Raw genomic sequence first — 19187 nt, 5'->3', positions numbered from 1 at the left:
TTATGGGCTTCATTTGATGGAGGGGGGAGTCGGGGGAGGCTTTGGGCCTCTGCCCAGCCCCGGCCCAGTTTCATGGCTGAGGGCAGAGGGAGGTCACAGGAGACGCTTTGAGTGGAGGCGAGGGCTGTGCCCATGTTGGGGTGCTTGGGCCCCCAGGGGCCTGACAGATTTAATTTGAATTTCCCAAGTAGGTCCATCTCCTTGTCTGTATTCCCCGTGCAAAGAGGGGCCCGAGGCCGGGGGCACGTTAAACAAAGGTGAAAGTAGTGGCCTTCTCTGGCCTCTCCCCAGCGCCAGAGTCACTCCCTGCCCAGAAGAAACCAAGGAAGGTGCCATACCCTCAGTGGTAACTCCTGGTGGGGCCCTCTGCTCACTCACCCAGAGGCCCCTGAAGCCAAGACCTCAAACCCCTCAGGTTGGTTTCTATAAAGCAAAACCTGGAAATGGTATTTTCCTTTGGGAGGAGATTGTTAACGCAGTTGACTTTCTAGGTTGGCCCTCAGAAGCCTGCACAGGGCCAACATACTGTAGAAAAATAGCACAAAACACTGCCATGATATTGAGATAGTTAAAAAAAAAAAAATAACAAGTGGTGTTTAATGATTTCAGGGGCAACTTGAAAAAGAGAATGAGGCAGACACAAATTCTAGGTGTGCCTGAATGAAACTTCTGGGTACTCCCAAAGGTTTTGGAGGTTGTCTGCCTTATTTCCTTATCTAATATTACCTGGAAACTTCCTTCTCCTTCTTGCAGGCGCATCACCATAATTACCTTTATATGAGTCATCTATTATTACCATTAGCTTTTGACTGAATAAAATTAAGAGATTTCCTTAAAGTAACAGAGAGATTGGACAGAACGGTGAAAAGGATGAAGATGGGTATGTGCCTGAAAAGAATAGTTTGAGAGGAGAATAAAGAGGAGAGAATACATTTCTTACAAAGTGAAAGAAAGGCCTTCCCATCTAAAAAGCAAGGCACAAATCACCCCTGCTTTCACTATCATCACATTCACAACTAAAGTTCTTGAATAAGTTGCCCAAATTAGGTGTCTCGATTTCCTCACCTTTATTCGGTCCTCAGCACATTGTATTCTGGCCCATATTTTCACACTGGAACTCTCTCTTTTTAAGTTTTCACCAGTAACTTCTATGTCCCCAAATTTAAGGACAATTTCCAGACCTTATCTTGTCTAAAATTGCAGCAAACAGGTACACCATTCATCCTGATACTAAGAGCAGAATCCCCCATGTCATTTTGTTTCTCTCTCTTCCCCATATTCAGTAAGTCACCAAGTCCTAACATTCTCTTTCTAGAATATGTCTCCAATCTGCCCAGTCACTACCCAGCTCAGGCCTTCATAATCTCTCAGCTGCTCTCCTGCTACAGACTTCTGATTTGTCTCCCTTCCTGCCAGTAATCTTGCTTGGCTCTAACCTATTCTTCAGACTGCAGCCTAAGCATCCTTCCTAAATGGCCAAGTCGATCATGCCACCCCCTGCTTAGAACCCTTCCATGGCTTCCCCATTCCCTGACTACTTAAGTGTAAATTATAAACATGCACTAATCATGTGCTACTGGACTAGTCAATTACATATATTATCAAGAATAACACGTAGGGGCGCCTGGGTGGCTCAGTTGGTTAAGTGTCTGCCTTCGGCTCAGTTCATGATCCCAGGGTCCTGGGATTAAGCCCTGAGTCTGGGCCCCCTGTTCGGCAGGGAGCCTGCTTCTCCCTCTCCTCCCTGTTTGTACTCTCTCTCTCGCTATCTCTGTCTCTCTCTCTCTCAAATAAATAAAATCTTTAAGAAAAAAATAAGACCTATGATTTTAAAATAATGAGATAAAATATATAGTTCAATATTTTCTTCTCATACCCCAGTGGATCTTCTTATCCACTCTGGAAATGATTGGTCTGTGTTAGGCCAAACTCCTTAATACAGCCTCCAGGGTCTTCCTTGATCTAGGCCCTGCCCACATTTCCATTCTCATCACCACTCTTTACTTCATCCTTAATAAACTTCTTTTATTTCTTCAAATGCCATGATAATCATTCTCTGTTTGTCTTTGGTTCGCATTTATTTCAACCTCTATTCTCTGTTCCCACTAGTCTGTAAGCTCCATGAATAAAAAAAAAAAAAAAAAGATCTGTTTGATTTATCATTCTGTCACTAGTGCTTATCACAGTTCCCAGCACAGAATAGATGTTCAATAAATGTTTGTTGCACAGATGAACAGGATGCTTCTCAGAGACAGCCATGTTTTCCATAAACAGGCTAGAAAACAGAGAACACTGGTCCAGAGAAATAAGAATCAAACAGAGGTTGCAGAGGGGAAAAAAGAGGCACAGGAAAGAGGAAATAGTGTCCAGGCATCTTTCTGGATCGTGGTGCATGAACTAGGATACAAATTAGGCTGCTCTATAAAAGAGTGTAAAAATAGAGTGATTTAAAGGAGATGGCCGTCTACTTCTCCCTCACAAAAACAAAACAAAATAGGTACTCCAGGCTTGGTGTGGGATCTAAATGATGTGGGAGACTTTTACCTTTACCCATCCCCAGCCTGTAGCTTTCATCTTAGGGTTCCAAGGGGCTGCTCCAAGCCACTGCACTGGCATTCCAACCAGTAGGAAGAGGGAAAGCAGCGACATTGGACATGCTCTTCCCCAAAGAGTGAGCTTCAAAAGTGAAGGTCACTTCTGTGTACGTCCTACTAGTTAGAAGGTAGTCTCATAGTCACACCGAGCTACAAGGGTCACTAGAAAATGTAGTTTTTATTCTGGGTGTCCACGTGCCCACCTAAAATCGTGGGCTTCTATTACCCAAGGCAGAGGGTGAGAATGGATATCAGAATTTTCAGTAGCTGAGACATCTGGTACTGCTGCCTTCCCGAGGCCTGGCTAAATGTCTGCTCTTGGATCCTAGGACACTCCCTGTATCCCATGCCATAGCCCTCTTTTAGCATTTCAGGGAGTTCAAGTTGGTTTCTGTGATTTGAAATCAGATTTTAAACCAGTACGCTAATTTATTGAGTATTTCGGCGGTGACACCAGGTGAAGTGCGACAACACAGCTGTAACAGATAAGCCAGGTTCCGCTGCAGTAGCCACCCCAAATCTCAGGGGCGGAACACAAGACAAGTGTGTTTCTAGTCCTGGTTCCCTCTTCTTGGAGGATTTTCAGGGGGGGTCACTGCAGTGACTCAGGGTCCTTCTGCTCCAAAGTGTGTTTCCCACAGTCACCACAGAAGGAGAAGCAAAGAGTACACTGGCTTTTGAGCCTCCTCCCAGAAACGAAACGTCACTTCTACTCAGCTTTGATCACTCCAAGCAAGTGATACAGCCACACCCCACCTTAGGAAGAGCAGGGAGGTACAAGCTTCTCATCCGCCTGGAAAAACACGCAGAGATCCACAGCATGTCCCGCGAGCTCCCCCAGCACGGCTGCCTACCTAACAGTGGGAGCTTGTCAGGTTACCGCTCCTTGTAAAGCATAACCTGATCCTTCGGTACCTTCCCCTCTTCTCTGCTCAGGTCAGCACAGTGAGGGAGGAAAAGTGCTGTCTAAGTGCTGGGGACCTCTAAGGCCAATGACAACATAAATCTCTCATGTCATTTGAAAAATCAGGGCCCACCCTGATGTCGTGAAACGGACAATGCGTTGGCAGCTTTGGTTCTGCCCAGGACATCCTTCACACTCTTAGGCATCTCTGCACGTTTTCTTTGGATTTTTATAGTGGGTTTGTGCTCATGCGTGGTAGGTTTCACGCATCTGAAGAAAAAAGACACAAGGACCAGGAATGTGCAAGAAGGGAAGATGTTCTACCCTGGGGAAAGGGGAAATAGGCTTCCATGGCTGGCAAAGGCTAAATAAAGGGGAGAGATTCAAGGGGCTTGAGGAGATCTCCTAGTGCTCCCAACATGCTGCGATAAGGCCTCATTTTAAAAATTCATCCCTGTGATTTATGGCATTACCTTTCAAGGGCACTAATAAAATGCCAGAGGGATGAGTACTTGGTTGCTATGTGTTGCTCACACCTTAGTGGAGCAGATGTTTTCCTTTATGGCCTCTGGCTGAGATCAATGGCCCTGAAGTAATTGGCTTTTAAAGAGGGCAAAAAGGATAATTTGGAGCACTGGACATTCTTTGAAGACACGGGTCTTGGTGGGGCATGTATGTGGTCATCGTGAGGCCACTCCATGCCTGAGTGGAGGCAGGACTAAGAAAGAAGACACAAAAAGGCAAAGTGAAATGCTCTGACCCTGGGCTTGCTTGAGACGGAGCCGGCCACATCCCATGGATCTGCTGGCACCTCATCCCCTACAGCAAGGGAGACCATGGGCTACTGCCCGCCTTGGCCTTTCTCGTAAATAGATTCGACCTCCCAGCAACACTCTTCTGCCCCTCCTCGTGTGGTTGGACTCAGTCAAAACTCACCTAACTCGCTATCATTATCTCTATGAAGCTCTTGGGCTGAGCCCCTAAACCTCCACAATAGGCCTTACTACACTGGATTAAAATAATTGCTCCCCTCTCTTACTACCCCAAGGATGTCTTAAGGCATAGAGACTGTATCTTGTTCATCTCTGTATCCCCAACATTAAATGGAAAAACGTGGACATTTGACTCAGGTGGATCTGAATGCCAGTTGGAGACTACTGGTCTATATAATGCCAAATGATCAATTACATCTTTTTTTAAAGTCAAATGGTCTTGTTTTTTTTCATCGTTGGGGATACAGAGATCCCCAACATCTCTGTATCCCCAACATCCCCTTATTCTTATGTAATTTTAAATATATTCCAAATAGCATTCCAAATTTTGACCAGGGTGAGGCCATTGAAGTCTCATTTGGCATTATATAGACCAGTAGTCTCCAAAGTGAACAAGATGTTCCACTGGGCAATAGGGAAAATTTTAGAACTTTGATTATATTTTTTCTCATCTTCCTAAAATTTCATTTTGTACATGTTTTAAATGTATGCGATATATTAATACAGTCTTATTTCTATCTAATTTCAAATACATAAATATACATACATTCACATTTAGAGGGCATACTCAAACATGGTAATGATAAGGTGTCAGGCACAGCTAATCCTCCCCCCATACACACACACAGTATTTGTCTTTCCTTATTTGATAGCATTCCAAATTTTAACCAGGAAGATGGCCACCCACTTAAGGCCACATTTGTCAGCTCCCCTTGTAGCTAGAAGTGGCCATGTGATGGCTCCGACCAATTGAGTGTCAGCAGCTGTGATATGTCCAAACTTCAGGTCATGTTCTTAAAAGGAAAAGAGTGTGCCTTTCTTTTTCCTTCTTCTTGCTGGCTGGGATGCTGACGTGAGGGTAGGAACTGGAGCAGCCATCTTAGACCTGGGATTAGGCGCCATGTTTCAGGAAGATAGAGCGGCAAGTCACAAAGAAGCTGGACCCCCACCCCATTTAACCACCACATAAACTTCAGATTGCTTATGCTTGGACTATTAAATGAGAGAGACTTAAATGTAATATTTTATCTTTAGATATTTGTTAAAGAAGTCAGACCTTTATCCAGAATTAGGCAAGGTGTTCAGTCAAAAAAATTGGAGACGATGAAGTCTTAAATCAATTCCTTTATATAGACAATCAGGCCTGGCTCAAGGTGAGAGATACCAATGGAAGAGCTTTGTTTTGTTTTGTTTTGTTTTGTTTTGTTTTTAAATGCCTGTGGTATCACTTCTCATTCATGCCTTCTTCTCTTATTTCTTCTGTGCTTTATAGACATTTAATAAAAACTTAGTACTGTATACTTGAAAGTTGCTATGAGGGTACAGCTTAAATGTTCTCACCATAACAACAACAAAAAGGTCATTGTATGAGGTAAAGGATGTGTTAACTCACCTTATTGTAGTAAACATTTCACCTTATATAAGTGTATCGAATCATTACCTGGTACACTTTAAATTTATATAGCATGATATGTCAATTATATATCAAGAAAGTTGGCGGGGGGAGAAAGAGAAAGTCTGATTAATTAACCCATGGAGTAAAGGGTGGAACAGGATGGGAACTAGCCTTCATTGAGAACCTACTGTGCGCTGGCTAGTTTACGCACACCCTTTGATGGTAAACCTCCATCAACAATCCTTAGGGTGGGTAGTATTACTTCTTCCCATTTCCATAGTCAGGGAAACTGAAGCTCAGCAAGATTAAATAACTTATCCAGGAACAAACAACAGTAAGGAGTAGAGCAGATATTTAAATTCGAATTCAGATCCACACGAGTCAAATGTCTACGTTTTTCCATTTTCCACTCTTCGGTATTTCAAACTCTTCCTTTTTCAAACGTGCAACCTCTTCCTTTTGCTTCTTCTCTCTCATTTTGCTTCGCTTCCTTTATACTTTGCTCCCTTTTCCCCCTTCCTCTCCACCTTCTAATCCCTTTGCCTGAAGCCCAGCACATGAATTTGATAATCATCTGAAGCAGTGTTTCTCAAACTTGACTTTGCATGCTCTCTCTTTCTTGTTAGTGTTTTGTTTTGTTTTGTTTTTACTGAAGTATGGTTAACACACAGTGTTACATTAGTTTCAAGCATACAACATAGTGAGTTGACAAGTCTATACCTTATGCTACGCTCACCACAAACTTGACTTTTGATATGTGTATATACACATATATGCATATCTGTTCTTATATATAAAATCTCCACCCTTTTCATAGAAAAACGAAACAGCCACCAATAAAAGCTTTTATGGGTCCCCAGTGCCAGCTTAAGTTATTATTAATATGAAATTGTTTAAATGTTTACAGATATAAAGTTGGCATAACCTCCATATGTGTGTTGTTCTTTTTTTAAGTTTATTTATTTTAGAGACAGAGAGAGACAGAACACACACATACCTGAGCGAGGGGAGGAGCAGAGGGGGAGGGAGAAGAAGGGGAAAGAATCTCAAGCAGACTCCATACTCAGTATGGAGCTGATGTGGGGCTCGATCCCATGACCCTGAGATCATGATCTGAGCCAAAAACCAAGAGTCGGCCACTTAACCAACTGAGCCACCCAGGTGCCCCTATATGTGTGTTGTTCTTTTAAAAATTTTTAAATCTATAAGTCAATGAAATTCAAACTAACTTTAATATGACAGATGATCTGACCTTGTTGTAATGACATTCACCATTTACGAAGCTGATATGATGTTGGTCCCTATCTTCAGTTCACTGTACATCATGTGATGATTCATTTCTCCCCCCACATTAATTAATTAGCTTATCATGGAAACTACCACGATGGCCATTGTTTGTCTAGCCTGTTTTGTGGTTATTTAGTCTTTTCTGGGCAAAGCACAGTATCTGTGTCTTTTCTTTAGCAATTAAAATAGCCTGTTTGTTGGTACCACCACAATCTTAAACATGAATGTTAACTGAAATTCAGGCTCCAAGTTCAAAGGCAGGGCCAGGTTATAGGGTAGTCATCCAGATGGAGCACAAAATGCTCATACTTTGTTGTCATTGTTTTTTAAGATTATCATCCTCACAAAGTCACAAAACTGAAAAAAAAAAAAGGTCATAGTTTATGGAGCCTTAATTTAAGAAATATGGATCCAGAAGTTCAGAGGTCCACATAAATGAGAGGTGCAATGATAGGTTCTCACCAGGACAATCAAACTCCTGGGTATGGGAACAGTCCCTTGTTCTGAAAAGAAGAAAAGCTATAATCCACTGATTAGAGAGGCATGAGCAGACTGTGGAAAGATTGCATCATGTAAGAAGCCCAGCTTACTTTTCCTTCCAGGTGAGGAAAGACCTCTGACTTCTCCACAGAGCCAGTGAGTATGGAGGGGCAAGAGGGGAAAAGCCACTCGTACTCAAGGTCTGTCTCAATGTGAGTCTAACCAATGTCTCTGAGAGCCTACTGCAAAAGAGGAACAGGAGAGCCTGGTCTGTGTGAACACCCCCTCGTTGAGTACTGTGGTCTTCACAGGCTTCTCTCTCTGGGCCACACTGTAGAGATGGGCCACTCTTCTAGCCCCTACCGTATAGCCAGAGCATTGGCAAAAGGCTATAACCAGGCTTAATCCTAACTCTCCCCAGAAGTTCCGAGAACAGCTGTATCTTCTAGTGTCAGTAGTGAATCAAGCTTAGAATTTGTTGGTACTTATCCACTGTCAGTCTGGGAAATTGGGTTGACATTGGCAAAGCCAATAAGAACGACTTCCATCTGATTAATAGGGCTTCTGCTTCCCACTGACAATATATACTTGTCCAATCCACCAATGTTTACCGAGCATCCACTACTGCTAAGTGACTTACTGAGCAACTACTAACGTGTGCCTGGCACTGTGTACGTGTTTATATTTAACTCACTTCACTTTCACAATAGGCAATGAGTATTATAATTTTCTTTTGCATTTTGCATATGCAGGAATGGGAGCACCAGTGGATTAAGTAACTTGCCCAAACAGCTGATCGGGAGCTGAGCCACTAGAATCCAGGCAGTCGGGTTCCAGAGCCCACTCATGAGCTCAGAGCCCACTCATGAGCTCTGTGCTACCCAGCCTCTCTGGCTGGATGCCTGGGGATTGCAGTGAAAGGTGGGCTGCTACTTTCCATGTGACAAAAATAGGCTTAAACCTCTAGTGGCATCCAACCTGAGAAGGGTCTTGTGGTGGCAAAACCCAAGGTATGGCAAGGGATATGCAGGGTACTGCTTTCTCGGAACAGGCAAGCATGAAAATTGTACTCCTGGGCTTTGGAGGGCAGCTTTCCCAAATAACTGATGTTTCTTGACCACTAGTAGGCACCTCCCTGCTTGAACTAGGCATGGTCTGGCATAAGCTTCTTCAGGCAAGGTTAATCCAGCTAAGGAAAACATTTTGCTCTACACAGGATTTTAAGGAAACAACAATATTAAAACCCCTTCAATACCCCCAACATCTTCATGACCACTAAGTGAAACCTAAGGTCTTATTGATATGAGGTAAAAAAAAAAAAAAAAATCCCACAGGAATCAAAATCATGGCCTGCCAAGTGAAGAATAAAGTCAGACCACATATAGAACACAAAGGTATTTGGGACGCCTGAGGGCTCAGTCGGTGAAGCGTCTGCCTTTGGCTCAGGTCATGATCCCGGGGTCCTGGGATCAAGTTCCGCATTGGGCTCCTTGCTCAGTGGGAAGCCTGCTTCTCCCTCCGCCTACCATTCCCCCTGCTTGTGCTCTCTCACTCACTCTCTCTCTCAATCTGACAAATAAATAAAATCTTAAAAAAAAAAAGGACACAAAGGTATTCTAAGAGATGCAGGAAGTATGATCTTAATTCTGAGTTCCCAGGAGTGAGTGATGTGCCAGTGAAAATGAAATTATACGGTGGAAAAGTCAAATGCTAAGCCATCAGGCCACCATGAAAGCCTGTCAGTAAAGATATGGGGGAATGATGATGAGATTCAGCCAAGTGAAAAACTCAAGGTACAAAACTAGAAAGACATGGAAGAAAATAGACCAAAATGTTCACAGTGGTCACCTCTGGGCTGTGGGACTGGACGATGCAGACGATGTGGTGGTTTTAATGAGTATTTAGTCATTGTCAATTTCCTTTATATTGTTGAATCCGTATAAACCTTGTTTGAGAGGGATTTCATGCAGGGGATAGCATTTCATCCAGTGCCATCCCATTTCAACTGCACTGCATGCAGGACTTAGTAACAGAAGGAGTTCACTCAGGACCTGGTCCACGGGCAGGGCGCCCTGGGCCTGCCTGCACCGCCCAGCCCTCACTGGTTCTATCTGCTAGAAGGTCTTGCTGATTTTTGAAGATGGCACCAGCTGATATCCAGTTTCTCTGCAGGGCTCTTCTAGGGCTTATATGAAGAGATCATCATCCAAAATTTTTCTTAAAAAATAAGTTCATTAATTTTAAAACATTTTTTTGCATATATGTTCACATATTTCAAAAATCCAAAGGCCCAAAAGAGTCCACAATGAAAAATTCTATCCATTAGCCACTCAATGCCTTTCTCAATGCAACTGACGTCATCAGGTTCTTAGGCATCCATCTAGAGATATTTGATACCTGCATAAACAGACGCACTCACATATATGCACTGTCCTCTCTTTTAAACCAGCCACTCTCGCTCCTTTCATATAATGGTGTGTCTTGGAGACTTCACATCACTACACCAAAAGCATTCTCATTCTTTCATATGGTTGCTGACTATATCCCCTCTATGGATGGACCATAATTCACTCAAGGCCCTACAGACGGACATGAAGCCAGAAAACACAGCTTTGAAAAGAAACAAACTGAAAAAGCCCCAAGTTCCTGTTTCTATTAAATTCTTTTTTTTATTTGTCTTTTCACTGCTCACTATGCAAGGCCAAGACCCAGAAGTCTGGTAATAATGATTTTTGGTGTTTACATTACTAAAGGTCAAACACCTTTCAGAATAACAAGACTGAAGGACAAAGTTCAGAAGCTTTGCTATTCATTGAGTAAACGTTGTCAGGATGGAAAACACTTATTTGGATAATTATATCAGCATTTTGGTGTTTCTCCCTCAAAAGATTAATGTTTAACAATGGGAAATGTAAAGTCAAGAAGGAAGGAGGTGGGTGTTCAGGGTTTGGATTTTCTTGTGTTTGGGGGCAGACCTATGCCTCCTGCCCTCATTCCCAAATGGGACATGGCCCAGCTGGGTTTTGGGTTTTTGTTTTTTTAGGCTGAGAAGGCTCAGCGTGGAGAGCATCTGGTGGCAAAATCTGGCAAACGATGCTGACATCCCCAACTGCTTGTGCCATAGATCTACTTACTTCTACGTGTGGTGTTGGGGCTGCAGCTGTGGTGCTCCAGGAGAGTTACTTGGCCTCTCTGAATCTTACTATTCGCAAATAATGATGATACCTCCAGGTGATTTCACAGTGTGATGTTAGGAGCAAATGAGTTGATCCATGTGAAAATCCTATTACATCAGCTACTTTAAGTGTAGAGATAGAGGGGGGGCAGAGAGATGCTATGTGACATAAATGCGACATAAAGCCAGACAAACCTGGTGTTGAATCCTCACCCCTTATCTTACCGGCCATTCAACCATGGAATGAAGGCCGAGCCTCGCTTATTCACCGGGTGAAGTCGGGAAGACACCCTCCAGGTTCCAGAAGGATGCGGGTGAATGATACATATGTCTGAAAGTCCTCCAAAATGTGTCTGCCTTTTCTAGCATTCGTGTTACTCCTGCCTACCTTAGGACAGAAGAAATATAAGGGCTTCAAAACAACTCAAGGAACCCAGATCAGTGCAAAGGAGAGTAGGAGGGAAACAAAGAAAACCAGAGAGAAATCCCCAGGGCATCTGAAGAAATAGAATGGTAATTATGGATGAAGTAAGGAGTACCTGAGAGACATGGAGAGGTAGGCAGGGGTAGTTCAAGGAAGGCCTCATAAGCTATATCAAGGAGTTCAGCATCCTCTAGGCTCATCATTTTCAGGATGGAACAAAATGTCAAATGATCCCACCTAGTGGGCCTCCTCAGTGGAAAAACCATCCATAATCAATACAGTGTGACTTCCCATGATCCCATATTTAATTTTGTCTACTTTGTCTTATGCCACGAATTGCACTATTCAGTGACTCCTTCCTCAGCATTCAGGAGGTACTGTGGTATCCGCAGTGCAGCCAGGACTCAAGAGTTAGGGAGGCCAGAAAAGTGGTATTTGGTAGATGGGGTGGGCTTCGAACAGGGCCTGGACTGACTCCATTGCACACCAACATAAATAAGCCCTTTATGAGTGGGCAGAAGCAGGGCTGGAACCTGCTGCTCTCAGCAGACAGTGGAACCAGCACTGGGCTGAGGTCACTTGCTGTGTGATCTTGGGGAAGTCACTGAACCTCTCTGGGCCTCAGAAACCTTTCACCATTAACTCTATGATTCTATTTTTCAAGTCCTTTCCTAAGAGTACAGGGATAAAGAATGGGTTCCCGAGGACACTAGGGTGGAGAGAAGAAAGGTTTCACAGAACAGGGGAGGGAGAAGGAGTAGTAAAGAAGGTGAGAACAGATATAGGAGATGACAAACAACCGCCTGACATCACTTCTGTGTGATTAGTGAGGAAAGGGACAATCTGGGTCATGAGGAATCAACATGGACCCGTTTTCAAGTCGGGCGACAGACCAGGGGTCACATCCCGGAGTACCTGCTAGCAAGCACTAGGCGAGGAGTGTAGGATACCGTGGGGGCAGGACAACTGCACCTGTGTTTCTGTGGAGTTGGGCTCCAGCAGGGACCACATACGCCGAGCAAGCGTGGAACATTATGGGAACGTGTGCAGGGCAAGCCGAAGGACGGAGAGTCTGGGGGCCCCACTCTTCATTAGTGGCCTCTGCCTGCCAGGGACCTGGGCTCCAACCCTCCAGTCATTGTTCCCAAAAGCAAGGGCAAGATGCTAGAAAGGTCTGATGGGAAACAAATGAACAAGTGTTCAGGTCCTTGAGACTCCTGGGAGGGAGGGAGCTGAGAGACCCAGGTGGGGGCACCATGGGGCCACTGGGCGTGCCTTCAATGCCCAGTGGCCCTTGCCAGAATTTCTCCTGGACTGAGAACCTTGAAGATGGTATGAGGCCCCTGAGCAGTCCTGAGGGAAGTGTGGCAGGAGTCAACCGGGTCCAGGACAGCAGGTGGCACCGAGCGACTTCGGGAAGATTTGAAAAGAATCTCAAGAGCTCACCAGGATTTGGTACAATAAAGGACCAACTGGCCTTGCTGCTGCCTACCTGAGAGGAAGGATGTTATATTATAAAACAAGGCAGAGACTCCTTATAAGGTTAGGGGACATCTCTCCTGAGAACAGAGGGTGGAAAGAAAAAGATGCTGGACCTCAGCAAGGGGTGGAGAAGCTTGCAGCTCTGGGATCAGTTCTGTCCCTATCTCCAGAAAGTACCTGGAACCTTTCGATTTCGCCCCTCTCCATGTTCACCCACTGCCCAGGGGGTCAAGGAAGTGAGGAGGGAGGGGCTGGAAGGAGAGTTGGGCCTCCAGCCATTTCCTCAACCAATGGGTTGCTTCCAGAGGCAGGGCGCAGCCATCCACACTGTTGTGACCTCCAGTGACCCAGAGAAAATTTCCTTTATTAGTGGTGAAGCCTTTCTTCTTTTTATTAGAGAAAAGAACAATCATGTCTTACTTACATGCATGCCCACACCAGTACCCCAGTATCAGCGCCTGTAGGCCTAGCCCTTCTTCCCAATAGGACTGGTCTCCAGACGGTGGTTCTCTAAGGGGAAAATGGTGGGGGTGAGGAGAAAGAGGGTGAAGAGGGTTATGTCTGGAACAAGTGAATGCCTTCTCTTTTCCTCCTACCCCGTGCTCATCCATGAAGCCCCAGGAACTGTCCAGAATGTCCATGCTGGCTAGCCCTGCTCAGCCTCATGAGGCAGTAAGGTTTCCAGCACACTCCCCATTAGCTCACCTGGGTGCCCAGAGTAATTTTCTGTACTCTCCCACAAACTCACCCAGCATATGTAAAGTGATTTTTCTGTGAAGGCTAACTTACAATCACTTTGGGTAAAAAGATACCCGTATACACACCTACTGACTCCCAAGAACCCCAGCTTCTCCCAACATATCCATGACACAGATACTTTCTCAAGAGCCACCTAGATCTATCAGAGACAGCCTTTGTAGGCTGGAATCCAATCTTTCCTTCACTGAACCGTTAGCAATATTTTGCATAAGGCTTTGAAGTCTGATCATTCCTTAGCCTTCCAAAGTCCTTAGATTGATCCAAGAGCATGTTCCCACTTAATTTCAGTCTAACCAAGGGAGGGACAGGGATGAGGGCCTTTTAAATGTAAAAAGCATTGGGTGTGCACTACCAGCTGGCTAGATCTGTGGTCTTGACCCCCCACTGCCCAACAGCTTCCTTCTCTTTGAGGTGAGAAAGATAAATCTAGATGCCAGAAATTGCAGCCCAGGCTCTGACACAGGGTATCTGTCCGCATGTTGATCAGCTTAAGGATAACCACCTCACCAGGAAGGGCATCAGCAGACACATGAAAGAACTGGCTGTAAAACAGTTAAGTCTTTGGGTGAAAATTGGGGGTTTTTTTTACAGTTCAAGGTAGGGTTTTCTCTGGTCTTCTAATCTTATGTAATTTTTGCCCCTAACTTTTGGGTCTTAGAATTGAAATACGTCCAGTGTAATGTCTAAAGCCAAGAAGCCTGTCGAAATTGCTGTTCTTAAAAGGCATGGCCTTGGATTTTGACAGAAGTCTGAAAAACCCCTAGACGCCTCTGGTGAGACAAGTGTCTGAAAAAGGAAGCGGCTGACCCACGAAGCCCTTGGCTCTCAGTTCTCTATTCAGAGAACATGTGCCACTTTACTCTCACTTTACTCTCCCAGGGTGGAAGTTGGAGCTTGGCTTTTTACAAGAATTGCCCCAACCTTGAAAGTGTTTGTTTGTTACTCTTAAAATGAAGAATTCGTGTTGCGTCGCAGGCTGTGATAAAGCGTGTCATGGGCAAAGCACATACGTTTTGCTTTCGGTGTTTTTTTGTTTTTGTTTTTAAGGCCAAGAAAGAAAAAAATCACTCAGGGCCAATCCAGTGGCCAGCAGAAAGGTGAGGGACTCGGGTTTTGAAAGAGTTCACACCCCGCCCTTTAACTTCCATGCCCTCCCTCCGGACTGCTCCAGAGCAGACGATTCATTTGACTTCTTTTGTATCAGGTTTTATTGCTCCAAAGCCCTAGGGTCTCTATTCGCTCTCAGATGAAACGTGCCCCACTGAGCCGCTCTCCGAGGCAGCCCCTCCGTGTCCCCCTTTCTCTCTCCGGGCGGGGTAAAGGAGGGGAGGCGAGGCGGGCCGCAGAGTCGCGCCCCGAGACTCCGCGCAGGGTCTGCAACGGTTGGGATGCACCGCGCCGCCTCCTAACCCCACCGGCACACACCGTGCCAACTTTACAGGAGTCCTAGAAAAGTCCGGTGAGGAGAGAAGACCCGGAGGAACTCGGGCGGGGGGCCGGCGCGCGCCCGGGACTGGCGGTGGCGAAGGCACCCACCCGACTGCCCAGGCTGCAGGCGGTGCCTGCGCCCACCCCCGAAGAGGAGCGGGCTCCCTTCGCAATCCGCTCCTCAGCTGCGCCGCCCACGCGCACCCACCGGATCGTTTGTGGCGGCGCGAAGACGCCCCGCGCTGCGCCCCAGCCCCCGGGCGGAAGGGCCGGGCTTTGCGCAGCGCGCCGAGCCCGCGGGGGAGGGGGGGGGCGGTGGGGAGGGCGGACGCCGCGGGCCGCAGGTGCCCCCGGAGCCCCGCGCCCCGCAGGTACTCGTCAGAAGGGCGGGCGGGGAGGGCCACGTCTGGCCCCAGGCCGCGCGGGCCCCGCCTCCTCCTCGCCCCAGGAGCTCCCCCTGGGAGGAAGGCCGCCCCGGCCCCCGCGCCGCCGACGGGGCCTCCCTGCCCCCTCCCCGCCGGCACCCCGTACTCGGTGATTGGCTGGCGCCGCGGGTCCCTGGCACGCGCCTGTGGATGTAGTTATAAGAATCCTCGCGTGCCGGCCCTCAGTTTCAGCAAGTCGGCCACAGCCCTCCCCGGCGCAGCGCGGGCGCCGGCCAGAGCCCAGCGGCCGCGGACACTCCAGGGAGGCCGGGGGCGGGAAGCGGGCGGGCCATCCTCCCTGCCTCTCGCTCACCACCACCCTCCCCCCCCCCGGGAGGGAGGGGGCCGCCGTGCGAGCAAGCAGCGCACCGTTAAACTTCCAGAGAACCCCTCAGCCCCTCAGCCGTTCAGGCCCGCGGCGGCACGGAGCATGGACGCGGTGCTGCTAGAGCACTTCCCCGGGGGCCTGGACGCCTTCCCGTCTCCTTACTTTGACGAGGAGGACTTCTTCACCGACCAGTCCTCTCGGGACCCTCTGGAGGACGGCGATGAGCTGCTGGCGGACGAGCAGGCCGAGGTGGAGTTCCTCAGCCACCAGCTGCACGAGTACTGCTACCGCGACGGGGCGTGCCTGCTGCTGCAGCCCGCGCCTTCGGCCGCCCCGCACGCGCTCGCCCCGCCGCCCTCTGGGGGCCCCCGCGAGCCGGAGGACGGCGGCGGCGGCGGCGGCTACTGCTGCGAGGCAGGGGCGCCCCCCGGCGGCTTCCCCTATTCGCCCGGCTCGCCGCCCTCGTGCCTGGCCTACCCGTGCGCGGGGGCGACCGCGCTGTCCCCCGGAGCCCGGCTGCGCGGCCTGAGCGGGGCGGCGGCGGCGGCGGCGCGGCGGCGGCGGCGGGTGCGCTCCGAGGCCGAGCTGCAGCAGCTGCGGCAGGCGGCCAACGTGCGCGAGCGGCGGCGCATGCAGTCCATCAACGACGCCTTCGAGGGGCTGCGCTCGCACATCCCCACGCTGCCCTACGAGAAGCGCCTCTCCAAGGTGGACACGCTGCGCCTGGCCATCGGCTACATCAACTTCCTCAGCGAGCTGGTGCAGGCCGACCTGCCGCTGCGCGGCGGCGGCGCGGGCGGCGGCGGGGGCCCGGGGGGCGGCGGGCGCCTGGGCGGGGACAGCCCGGGCAGCCAGGCCCAGAAGGTCATCATCTGCCACCGGGGCACCCGTAAGTGCGTCCGCAGTCCAGCTCAGGGAGACGGGGACGGGCACGGGAAGGTCCCGGAGGGGCTGGGTGAGCGGACCCACAAGCCGACTGACGGACGGACAGGTGGTCCGTGGGCACCGGCGACCTTGAACACGAGTTGGCGTTTCGCAGGTTTTTTCCGCCACTTGACCGCGGCTGGGAGGGCTTGCGTCCGCGACGGACTTGCAGCTCCGGGGATTCCGGGGAGGGGGCGCTGGGGGGCTGGGGGTGGAGGAAGAGGGTTCGTTTTAATGTAACTTAAGACGCCTGTTCTGTCGAGGAGCCCAGGAGGGGAACCTAAAGGACCAGAGGGCACCGCTGGGAATAGAGTTGGACGTTCACGGTCTGTTTTCTCTTCTCACCTCCTCAGGGTCCCCCTCCCCCAGCGACCCGGATTATGGCCTCCCTCCCCTTGCAGGACACTCCCTCTCATGGACTGATGAAAAGCAACTCAAAGAACAAAATATTATCCGAACAGCCAAAGTGTGGACCCCAGAGGACCCCAGAAAACTCAACAGCAAATCTTCCTTCAACAACATAGAAAACGAACCGCCCTTTGAGTTTGTGTCCTGAGAAGTCCCAGACCCTCCTGAGGATCTGATTATGTCTCTGTGCATATTGTACATGTAAATATCTATAATGTAATTTAAGAATCACATTTTTCTAATGGCAATCAACTGTTATTTATCTATTTATTATCCTGTCAAGTTAATGAAATAGACGATCTCTGTTTAAGTATATAATTTATATAATTTATCCTGATTTTCTAAAAATATGCAATAGCCTTTGATTTCCCCCAGCACCTTTGGCAGAACTCTGCGTTGTTGGAAGAACTCTGGCCAGAAAACGTCATGCTAATTTATTGCCAGATATGGTTTATTTCTAAGCGATGTTAATAAATGCTATTTACACCTTTTTCTAAAAGTTTTTTGTTTACTACATGATGGGGGTAGCTGTTTTTTTTTTAAAGAATTAACTGAGTCTGTAAAAGATAACTGAACCAGACGTGCAAAATGTAGTTATCTAGTAAGAAACCACATTTTAGTTCGATTTAGCTGAAAGTGGGTGGGTTAGATGGTTAGGCCCCAAGTCTCTAAGAGGGCCCTGCATCTGCATTCCCTGCCTTAAAGAGTAACTTTGGCCTGTATTTTTATCCTATCCTCCAAACACCCTATGTGGCAAATAGGTCATGGTGTATTTATTATTCCCATTTTTCAGAGGGGAAAGCTAGGGCCTAGAGACGAATATTTGACTTACCCAAGGTCACCCCTACCCCGTCTAAGCATAGCGCTTGAGGTGAGTTGGGAGCAGTGGGGACAGGGGACTAGTTTCCGGGGCTGGCCAAGGGAGGGGGGCCATCGTGCTTCCACGGCCGGGCTGGAGAGAAAGGGCAGCGCTTTAGCTAGCCCTGTGGCCCATCCCTTCTGTAGTTCCAGCATCAGGTATGTGGATCTCAGAGCAGTCGTCTCAAAGGAGATGGGGTCGACGACTGTGCTGAGGCCGGGAGACCCCTCGGATGCCTCCCAACAAAATCCGGGGTCCTTTCGGGAAGGCAAGGAGCCACTTGTGCAACCGAGTTTTTGTTTTTTGTTTTTTTGTTTTTTTTAATTCACTTCGTTTTGTCTCCAACAGAATCTCCTCTTCCTTGGCAAGCAGCCTGGGGAGAAGGCGAGCCTCGCGAGGAGGAAGCAGGGCCGCCCCCTAGCGAAGGGGAGACGCGCGAGGGCGCGGCCCGGGGCGATCACCCGGAAAGCCCTGGAAACCCGGGCTGCGGCGGGTACCCCGCGAGGCTGCCCGGCGCCTCGTGGGCTCCCGTGGCGCCCTCGGCTGTGGGCCGGAGGCCCCGCGCGTGCGTTTGGCGCGCACCTTCTAGCTGAGTCACCGCCCCCGCGCCGCACCGGTCCGGCCACGGCGAGGGTCGGCTGCGCCGCGCCGCAAGCGGCTTGGTTAGCCAAGGTACGGTCGCGAGTCTCCCCCGGTACCCACGGCCCTGCCGCAGGACAATATGTCGGCAGCATGCTAATTGCTTTAACCTAGTTTCAGACCCACCGAGGGGTTCCTCGCGCGCCGCGGGTGCCATGGACCTCGTCCAAGTGCAATTAAAGCGAGGCCGCGAGCCCGACCCCGAAGCGCGGCCTGGCCAGACACGCGGAGATTCTGGGTCGAGCAGCTCGCAGGAGGCCCTTGGCCATGGACCCTCACCTCTTTCAGCCTTCGCAGCTTCTCCCGGCCCTCCCCCTGAAAGATGGAGATTTCACACTGGAGACAGAATTTGGGAAGGAGAGAAAATAATTCGATTTTGTCCTGTAATAGTGCCCCATTAAACATGAAAGTTGCTTTGGCACAAATGCTTCTATCAGGCATGTAATCTCATTACACTCATTAGAAAGTCAAATGTTAGGCAGACTTCAACTTAATTATAACTTATGTAAGGATTGTACCGAATTCTTCGTCTGTGTAGACCCGCGTTTCAGTTGGGTTGGGTACTGTGGCACTCCGCCGTTAAAACACTACAATCATTGTGATGTGGCACCTTTTATTTTGCGTGCCACTTTTTTTTTTTTTTTTTTTTTTTGGTGATTCAATGCCTCAACACATCCTTTAGT

General features: G+C 48.5%; 1 protein-coding gene across 1 annotated transcript; it reads left to right on the top strand.

Moving 5' to 3' along the window:
* The first annotated feature begins 15674 nt into the window (after positions 1-15674).
* On the top strand, positions 15675-17421 carry PTF1A (pancreas associated transcription factor 1a). Its single transcript, XM_027595529.2, has 2 exons — positions 15675-16563; positions 16952-17421. The coding sequence occupies exons 1-2, from the start codon at positions 15777-15779 to the stop codon at positions 17152-17154; spliced, it is 990 nt and encodes a 329-aa protein (XP_027451330.2). The 5' UTR covers positions 15675-15776; the 3' UTR covers positions 17155-17421.
* Positions 17422-19187: the final 1766 nt, after the last annotated feature.

Source organism: Zalophus californianus, chromosome 9 (genome assembly GCF_009762305.2).
Source record: "Zalophus californianus isolate mZalCal1 chromosome 9, mZalCal1.pri.v2, whole genome shotgun sequence".
Taxonomy (NCBI): Eukaryota; Metazoa; Chordata; class Mammalia; order Carnivora; family Otariidae; genus Zalophus; species Zalophus californianus.
The sequence above is the reverse complement of the archived record's forward strand: the minus strand, read 5'-3'. Positions and strand labels throughout refer to the sequence as shown.